Below are 10,433 nucleotides of genomic sequence, written 5' to 3' on the forward strand. Positions count from 1 at the left end.
ATATATGAGTATATAGGTATTTAGCATATTATAACCGCAATTTTTTTGTTGTTTTGTGTGTTTTTGCCAGTTTTATTGCGTCTAAAGCCATCGAACTTTGCAGTGCTTTGCGATAAATGTTTAAGTGCATTGGATGAGACAAATTCGTTTGCAAATTTTATCGGTCTTACGAAAAATGTATAACCAAATCTTTAATATATTCGTGTATTAAAATTTTTTATGGATTAGTTACATTTTCTCAAGCGCAATATGTATACAACATTTTTCTTTTAATGTTTTCAGCTTATAAGGTTTTATTTTGAAAAATATTTGAACATTCAAAAAGACAAGTTTTATTAAAAAATTTAAAAAATATAAGGACATCCTAAGTTTAAATATAAAATCAAAATTATTGGGTCTCTAACAATATTTAGCTTTGTTTTTGAATTTTATATTTATGTAAGGAAAACATGTGCAATAGTATTATACAGTATTGCCCATCTGATTTTAAAACATTCTCCTATCTTTCTGGCGATTTGTTGATTCCATCCAAAAAGAACTGTTTGCCACCTTTTCTGATGTGAACCGTACTCAAGTGAGGGTGTTCTGTATTGACTGGAACCAATGGGTCTCAGAAAGTCCATGGTCCGAGCTATAAGGCGGATGAGGCAAAACTTCCCAGCTACTGTTTCCCAAATAGTTTTTAACCGGTAAATGATTGATAGAGAGTTTCCGGAAATTGTAAATAAAACGCAAAATATTTAGTTATTAATATTTATTTTGCGGCTTTCAAAGTACTTAGTCCCCATCAGATGCCCTCGAAATTTTTTCGTAAGCACTTTTCAGAATGGCCTTCAGCTCCTTCAGCGAATTTTGTTGTATCTTTTCGGATTCCATGAAGTAGCAATTTTAGTGGTTTCAAATTCGGTCACAATTGTTGCTCGATGCGTTGGTGCATCCGCTTTATCGGAACGAGTCGCACAAGAACGCGTTTCACACCCAAAAAATCCATCAAAATCATTCGAAAGAATTCGTGAAAGATGTCGAGCTCTCTTACCGTCTCTTTAATGTTTGCCTGAAAGTTTTTGTCACAATGTATGTTCTACAAGGTTTGTCGTCTTCAGAAGTCAAAAATAAAGACAATGCTGATTTATTTTTACGATTCCGAGGGTATTGTACACCGAGAGTTCGTCCCACCTGGCCAAACGATTAATGCTGTGTTTTACCTTGGTGTTATGAAGCGTCTTTTGTCACGCAATCGTCGTGCTCGACCACAAGATCGTGAGGCAGGGTCCTGGCGCCTGTTGCACGATAACGCGTCGAGTCATCGGTCGACGCTTGTCACTGATTTTTTGACAAAAAACTCCATATTAACCATTAATCACTCACTCCACTCACCTGATCTGGCACCCTGTGATTTTTACCTATTTGGAAAACTTCATTTGCCCATGAAAGGACACTGGTTACAGGACATTTCAGATATCCAAAAGGCGATGACCGATATTCTCAAGAGCATTCCGGAAAATGACCTTAAGCACTCATTTGAAATGCTAATTGACCGGGCTCAACGCTGTATCGAAGCACAAGGAAACTATGTATTTTGAATAAAGAAATATAACTTTTGAAAAATATAAATTTTTTGTTGTTTTTTTTTTAACAGTCCTGTTTCTTTTGCGACAGACCTTGTAATAATGTATGTGCAGTATGTATATCTACACTACCAAACGAGTTAATTCTATTTTTTTAGATTTTAAGTCTGGTATTTAAGCAAACGGGTAGCAATTGCGGTGCAACGTTGCGCTAAAATAACTTCTGCCTCATTCGCAATGGCTTTGCATTTCTTCATTGATGGATAAATTACTTTTTTCATAACAATTATAATTCATTCCAGTCTCAGTACTTTAAATCCAAAAAATTCTTCTAATATAATATTTTAATTAATATTTTGACAATATTAAAAATGGTATAAAGTCTGTAAAAATAAATCACAGTAGCAATGAAGATGGTGATAATATTACTTTATACTCTTTTTCTTAAGTGCAAATCGATTAGTTTATTGTTATTTACATATTAATTTTTTAACAAGGCAGCACAATAAAACAGCGTACATAGAATAAAATTTGACAATATTTTTTGGAATTTTTTAGTTAACTAGAAGACAAATTATTAAAAAATCTGAATCTCTTTGAATTTTTTGTTTCCGACAGAAATTGCGACCTGCATCCTGCCCATCGTCCGACAAATGTACATGCGAGATGCATCGGGCCATTGCGTTCCAAAGGTAGAATATCAAAGATTTCGCATTAAAAAAATTTATGAATGATGCTCAAACATATAACTATAAAGCCTAGAAATTTTGCTTGAATTAATTATTTCTTACCCTTCGAAAAAACTTCTCAAAAAATCAATGCATTTGGCGATTTTTCCGATGAGTGAAATTATTCCATTAAATTATGTTCAGGAATCAAATTTCTGGTGCCGAAACGTGCAGAATGTTGGAAAAGGCTTTCGGTGATCAGAGATCTTACTGGAAACGTTGGAATATCGGATAAAAAAATTTTTTTGAGAAACAGTGTCGCGCAAGATGTCAAGAAACGAATTATTAATGGCGGTGAATCTTGGATTAATGCATACGACGCGGAAACAGACGATCAATTGGCCGAATATCGGGGCAAAGGTGAGCCAAAGTCAAAAAAATCTCATCAAAGTAGGCCAAAAACAAGGTTACGACAATTTCCTCAATTATCTTGATGTGGTGCACTCCAAATTTTTTTCGACTGGCCAACATATCAACAAAGAACACTACTTGAGTTCTATGCGTCGTTTGCGCGAGGCTACTCGTAAAAATAGGATGGAATTATGTGCCGACAACTCTTGATTTTTTGCACCACTCCAGAGAAGCCCTTTTAGTCAATTGAAAAATTAAACTTGAATCGCTATGCGCGTTGGAGGCTATTCCGGAAATTTACTTCAACAACTGTTTCAAGAAGGGAAAAGAGACAAAAGCTTTTGCATTCAAACAGTTTACATAAGATAATTTTTCGATTTTTTTTCAGTTTCGAATGCAGAATAAACTTCTTCCATCAAGCAAAGCAAGTCGGCGTACTTATCTGTTTTGCAATTTGAAACTCGCGTTGTACTATATACCTTAAGTATCCTCGGTGCGTTAAGATTTTGTAGTTAAAAAACTTCTCAAAGACTTTTGAGATTGTTTGACTTAGTTTTGAAGAAGAAGTGCTCCTTATATTTGGGAGATTTTAAGTCATCTCCTTTGTAGTGTAGCTAACTGATTACTCTCTACCTTTCTATGGCAAATAGTTTTGCTGTTGAAAAATTCGTCCAAGTGAAGCATATGAAAATCCAATGTACCAATGTTTTGTCAATAAAGAGGAGGGTTTTTATAAGGGCGGCTTATGAATTTAGTTCTCAACAAGTTGTGAAATATAACAGTGCATATTTAACATAAATGCATCTCTCTCTCACGCTGATAGTATAGTAAATTAAAACTGAAATCAGTGAGAGTGTTCAAACAATTCGCGTCTAGGCTTAAATGTTTTTAAAAGATGGATATCTAATTGGAAGGCATGCGTATCAACTATACTACTGAATGGTTACATTTGAGAGGGGCTTTTAGTTTTAAATTTTTATTTCAGCCAACGATATCCTGACAATTTTTTAAATGATATTTTGTGAAAAGCACAATTTTTGTACAAAAAGTATGAATATATTAACTGTGGATCAATAGTCATCAAGTTAGCTAGAAATTTAGGTTATACTGCAATTCAATTTGGGAAATTTTATATTAAGCTAAATATAGCGCTGAAATGTATATTGCACTGCTCTAGACTTCGAATACTTTCGCTTAACAAAGTTGCAAAGCACCAAAATAATTTCAACCCAATATCCAAGTATAATTTTCACCGTAATTGCTGACAGGTTCAATCAAACCGAAATATTTTCATAGAAACACTAAAAGTTTGATTTTACTTTTAATGACGTCGCCCACAATTGGCCAATCAGTGCAACACGACCGACGCGCTTCAAACAGCAAAATTCCAAATATTGTAAAAACTTTCTGTAACACCAATTTCAAACTAAATCGCGTAAGCCACAACACCACACAACAACAAAAACAAAACAGTTTAATATCGGCCATAGTTGCAAAGAGTACTAATAATAAAATAACTCCAAATACTATGTATATACGGTTAATAGTAAAAAAGTTGGTACAAAAGAAATACTTAAAAAAAACGAACGAAACAAAAACCAGAAAACAAACAAAATGGCAATAATAATAATAATAACAACAGTAATACTCGTAATCACGACTAAACGAGTTTTGCAGACATTTTTAAGCCGCGAGGAAGGTCACTTGCCGCATTTCCCTACTCACCATTTGGCAGCGTGTATACGAAAACCACACCACCATGCACACAGCTATAAAAACAACAGTTATTTCTATGTATTAACATATATGTACATATGTATGTGTATGTGTGTTGTTGATACCACTGCCAGTCGAAACCTCCTTTGTAAACGCCACTGGCAGCCGTCCACCGCTCAAGCGTCTCTTCTGCTGCTTGCGAGCGACTGTTGGCCACTTCGCCGTCGCCATCGCCATCGCCATCACCGTTAGCTGCCATCGTCTATTGCACTTTATTCCCGTAATACTTAAGTATTCTGGTGAATTTTTCACATTCGATTTACAGCATTACGTGTTGCGGTTCCGTTTCTGGCGCACTGTGTATGACTCAGAGTCTTCCGTGTATGCCTGCGACCATGTTCACCTCAATCGCTTTGCTATGGTCTTCTTTTTCCTGTTTTTACTCCTTTATACTACTGCAAAAGTTCGCTCCCAAATGCCAATAACGTTCGCTACTCGGGTAATGGTCAGAAACAAAAAAGTTCCACGCTTTTTGATTGTACTTCTCGTAGTTGGTAGTTTGTGTTAGTTGGTTGGGGCGAGCATGTTGCGCTTTGCCGTAAACGAGAATGGCGGTGGAAAAGTGCTCAGCTATGCGCGCCAAATGCTTGTAGAACTGTGGTTCTTTTGAAATTTTGCCAGCAGTGGTAAAGGGTGTTAGGGTAAGAGCAGCAACGTGGTTGCTTTTAAGGCAATGATATACATTTCTAGCTGTAGGTTGAGCTTAACTGACTAAAGGATGAACTTTAAAGTTCTGAAGCGTTTCGAAGTATTAACGGCTCTCCAAAAACATATATTTGATGTTCGAAGAAACTTAGAAGATTCATATTGTCGACCGTTGTTCGACACTTATTGTATTATTTTCATTCATAATTTATATTTTCATAACCAAATCGCGAGCTTAAGAGATCGAACAGGAAATGGGAACGCTTATCAATTGCTACCTCTCTCTTGAGCCTTAATTTTATGTGAATTACTTACTGAAAGAAGCTTGGTGAGCGCTGAGCAACTAACTGTACTCCACGATCGTAAGAGCCTTCTGGCTCGAAGTCAATCAGAAGATATTTACCGGTCTCTTTGTCATAAGTATGGCTAGGTCTCGCTAAGTACATATATAAGTTATAACTGGCCATTTTTCTATTGCTGTCTACGCGAAAAGGTAAAACATTTAACGGTAGTAGAAGCTTGTTGCGGTGAGACGAATATCCCAATACTTTTTTCTCCATTGCTTTGCATTTGAGAGATCATAGCTAAAACGCCTTGGATATCACACCTTTCGACATGCAGCTGATCTGACGAGAATAAAAATTATAACTATTTTCAAATTTGTAATGGGTACAAAGCATTTTGTCGGCACTTAACGAAAAATTAATGGAGGTTGTTTATGATTTCACAAAATACTGCCCTTAAGGGAGAGCCTGCTTTAGAAACTTCAAAAAATCGATGTTTTTCTTTTTGCTTAAATCTCTTTAAAAATTATCTAAAAATAATTTATTTCCCTCCCAAAAAAAACTCTCAAAAAAACAAAAAAACGATTTTTTGAAGCCTCTAAAGCAGGCTCCCCCCTTAATCAGTCCAAGTACGATAAAATCCCTATATACTAGATTTGATGCACTCCTCTAACTAATGATAGATCGAAAATAAAGCCTGGTTCGTTTCATATGCTGGTTTATCTAATCTGTTTGAATACTGTTGAATTACATTATATCTGTTTCGATTTGATTTTATGGGCAATTCTTAGGTTTATTATAAAGATAAAGAGTACCGTTTTAAGAATTATTTCGTTCAACTGACTGTCTCGACTGGCTCGAATAAATTCCAGCCGAGAGACCCGATTTTCAAATGTCTTATGGCTTTGCGGGCTTAGCTGCGTAGACAAGCTAATGTTAAGTCGCACAATCTTGGAGGCCACAGCATAGCCTCACGATGCGAGATAATGCGCTAACCAAAAGCTTCATTCAAAATAATTATTGCTGTCTTTTTGGTATCTAAGCTCGTCTACATCAACATCCTCAAATACAGGATACAGGACAGAAAAAGGTTATTAAAATGTTATTAACCATGGCACTATAATGTTTCCCAGTGACTGTAACATTATGGCCGACTTCATTTGGAAGAAATTGATTATATTAATCAGTGACTTTTTGAGGAACTAAAGACATCTCAACAATGTCTAATAATTTATCATCACACCGAATTCAACCAAAATTGAGGTTAATTGCTTTAGTTTTTTTTTGTGAAAATACGTAAGTATCAGTGGCCAACCTGGTTTGGGTCCTTTTACCAAACGTGCCACCCAATATTAGACTATTCATTATGAAATGGCAAAACAAACTGAGTATAAATGAAATAACACTTGTCAGAAACCCATTCAGAAAAAAAAGTGATTACCTTACTGAAAACCACACTTCCAAAAGGTCATCCTTTATATGATCAGCTCGGAGATAGATTTGACTAATATTATTGTTCGTATCGGAGCGGTCAATGAAATAAGAAAAGAAGCGAAAAATGCCTTGTTATTCCCTTAAACTGAACAGCAGTATCTCCAAATCTGTTAAGATAAGATTAATCGAGATGGTATGCAATACTATAAGAGAGGTGGACAAATTTTTCAAGAACACTTTTCCCAAGCGGTGATGCAGTTATCCAATTTGTCGCAAAATTATCGTTGATCGTCAAAGCTTTGATAAAAATTAGTAACTTGAAAAAAAAAACGTGGAGATTAAGTGGATTTGTCCCAAATGCAGTTTTGAGTCTCGGTAGACTTTCCCTTTTAAGTATAAGGGCGGTCAGTGTCAAACCCCTTAGCTACACGTATTATTGAGGTTGAACCACCAGAGTCATAGAACACTGGTATAGCTACCAGACATATTACAAGAGAAAGAAAATTTCTTTGATTTCAAACAAATACTATATTTTAGTGAGCTCAAGGAGAAGTTAAAGCAGTGAACACTTTTTGATAAATTCTGAGCGAAAGCGTTACCAAACTACAGCTCTTGTGTCTGTTTTATATTTTAATCCTATAAGACCATTTCGGCTCATATGACAACATAGTATACCATATTATTAATGCTATTGTACTGAAGGTGCTCGGGTTTCTATTTTAATATGAAATACTCTAAGTTTTATGCTTTTTGTGTTTTATTTATTCTATCTAAGCACTTTTGCAATTAATGTAGCTTGCGAAATGTAAGTTGTCCCGTAAACTCGAGTTTATTGTTCATATTAGTGTTTGGGTTTAAACACTTCCTACTAACAAAGTATTTACAATACAAAAATCGCTTCAACTACAGTGTTAATACAAAGGAACAAGAACTCAGTGCTTTCTTGTAAAGTCGCTCTTGTACAATTAAAAAATTCCCTTAATTATTGCAAAGTAGTCATTGCATTATGGAAAAGCATATATGCACATACATATGGCGCAGTGGACTATAGTGGGGAAGGCAATACAAATAAAAGAGGAAGCGTCGTAATAATAATAGAAAAATTTTGTCCTCCTAGTAATAATTCAAACAAAAATTTAAAGAAGTTGATATAGACTAGTTACCAAAAGCTTTATAAAATCCACAAGCCTAATAGGCACACCCTTCATATATTTCGTAGCAAGCTTTACTGCATTCGTCTACACGTGGGCAATTGAAACCACATGAACCTTGCAATATTTCAACGCAAAAAAAGCCCACCCACTCAGTCATACAGTCATTCACCCCTACTGCTCAAGCAAATTACACACATATGTATATGTATGTAGCAGTATACATTCAACAATGTACATATGTATGTGTGCATATATGTGCATATAAAAGAACGTGGATTGGGTGGTACTTACCCTCAGAGCCGTTGGCCAATTCAATGGGTACTCCATTTTCACGTCGCCATGTAATTGTCGGCTCTGGTGAGCCCGTTGCCGCACATTTGAGCGTCACATTACTATCCTCGCGCACAACCATATCCGTGCTGGTGGGATAATCGAGGATATCCGGCGGGACTGTATAAGAGGTGCGCGAATGAGCGATAGAATAGCGCACGAAGCGTGTAGACCAAGCGACGAGCGTAGAGTGGCAGCGCCAACAAACAAAAATTACAAAAAAAGAAAATGCAGTGAGACAAGGAAGCCGGAGATGATGAGCAGATAAGTGTTGGATGCATGGAGTGCAGTTGGAGTTTTGTATAACGGGATGTACGATTTTTAAAGTTAGTATACGAGCGTTAGATTTGGTTTTGTTGCAGGTTTGATAGTTTCATTGCATGTGTTGTTAAAGATGACGCGGCAGGTGTTTCACATTTGTAGCACATTTGTTGCAGTTGTTTTTTTGGATATTTTATAATATATGTTGTTGCCGTTATTCAAATGCCGAAAAGTGTACCGGTATGCCGGAAAAACGAAGCGCATGAAATTTTTTTAAAATTGTTTTTGTTGCACAATTGGTTATTTTGTAACGGTTAAGCGCATTTTTTTGTATTTTTTCACATGTATGTTGGGGTTATATTACAATATGTGTTTGTGTTGTTCGGTAAAAGGCAAGTGAATCAAACAATTTGTATCGTTGTTTCCAACATTTCGTTGCATATTTTGTGGCGCATAAAAGTAGTGCGTGAATTTTGTCGTTTTATTTTTTTAAATTTGTATAAATTTTTTTTTTTAATTTTTTATCATTTTTACCACAATTTTAATAGAAATTTTTTAATTTTTAAACCATTTTTGTACAAATTTTTTTAATTTTTTTTATGTTTTTTATATTATTTTATTATTTTTCCCAGTTTTATTGTTATTTTTTCGAGCGTACCGAAATTGTTCGGTTGCGGTGGGTAATGTTATTATTGCATGTTGACCAACACAGATTGAAATTATTTTTTCGTGATTTTTTTGTGTGTTGTTTATTTTTCGGCAAAGCGATTGTTGTGATAGTCATCAGCAAATGTTGAAATGTTGATGATGGCATCACATCGAATGTATACAATACAGGAAGTGTGTGTTGTTGCGGTTGTTTTCGGAAAATATATTGTTGTTGTTGTTATGTACAGAAATTATGATTAGCGGTCATTTTCGTTTGTTGTAGGGAGTTTTATGATTTTTTTTAGTTTAACGAGCGTTTTTTGATTGAAATAAATTTGGTTGTGAAAATATATTTTCGGAGTTATGAGTTTTTAAGTTTAGATTTTTAAGACAAATTTTTTTTTAATTAATAGTGAGTAAGAATATTTCATTAAGAAAGTTTTTTATATAAGTAAATTATTTTCGTTGATACATACATATATTCAAAGTTTAATATTTATATGTAAAAAGAGGATTTGTTTTATTTTGATGAAAATTTTTTATTTAAATTTTTGTTAATTTTTATTTTAAATTCATAATTATTAAAAAATATATTTTAATGATTTATAAAAAATATTTTTTTTTTTTAATAAATTTTTTTATTTAAATTATTTTTCATTGAATTAGTCAAAGTTAAAATTTATGTAAAAAATAATGTTATTTTGTTTTGTTAAAGTTAAAATATTTTATTTCAATATTTTAATTTTTTTAGTTTAATTTTTATTTATTTATTATTTTTTTATTTAATGTTTTTTTAAATAAATAATTTTTCGTTGTTTTTTTTCAAGTTTATTGTTTATATTTATAAAAATTAATAAAAACGTATTTTTTTATTTATTTTGTTTTTTAATATATTGTTTTTTTACATTTTGAATTTTTTTTTATATTGTTTTATTAACATATTTTTTTTGTTTATTATTTGTTGTTTAAAATTTTTGATTTATTTTTTTTTATTTTAAATTTTGTTTTATAATTTGAATGTATTTTTTACATTTTAAATTATTAGTTTATATTATTTCGTTTGTATACGTTTATGTTTTGATTTATAAATTTTTTTTAAATTTTGTTTCATTTGAATTTTTTAAATTTCATTATAATATATTTTTTGATAATTTGTTCAGAGTTTAATGTTTATGTACAAAATATAAAAAAAAATTTAAATGTATATATGATAATTTTTAGTGTTTTTAATTATTTATATATTATAAATGTTTA

At 33.1% G+C, this 10,433-nt stretch overlaps 1 protein-coding gene across 4 annotated transcripts in view; it reads right to left on the reverse strand.

Annotated features, from left to right (window-relative positions):
- The window catches only part of LOC120768260 (limbic system-associated membrane protein), a 68,742-nt gene that overhangs the window by 29,375 nt on the left and 28,934 nt on the right, over positions 1-10,433 (reverse strand). For all 4 annotated transcript variants that reach the window (XM_040094857.1, XM_040094855.1, XM_040094856.1 and 1 more), the window contains one exon: positions 8,232-8,390. In XM_040094857.1, coding sequence (XP_039950791.1) covers positions 8,232-8,390 — 159 coding nt within the window. The remainder of the gene's footprint in view (positions 1-8,231; positions 8,391-10,433) is intronic.

This window comes from Bactrocera tryoni, chromosome 2 (assembly GCF_016617805.1).
Source record: "Bactrocera tryoni isolate S06 chromosome 2, CSIRO_BtryS06_freeze2, whole genome shotgun sequence".
Lineage (NCBI taxonomy): Eukaryota > Metazoa > Arthropoda > Insecta > Diptera > Tephritidae > Bactrocera > Bactrocera tryoni.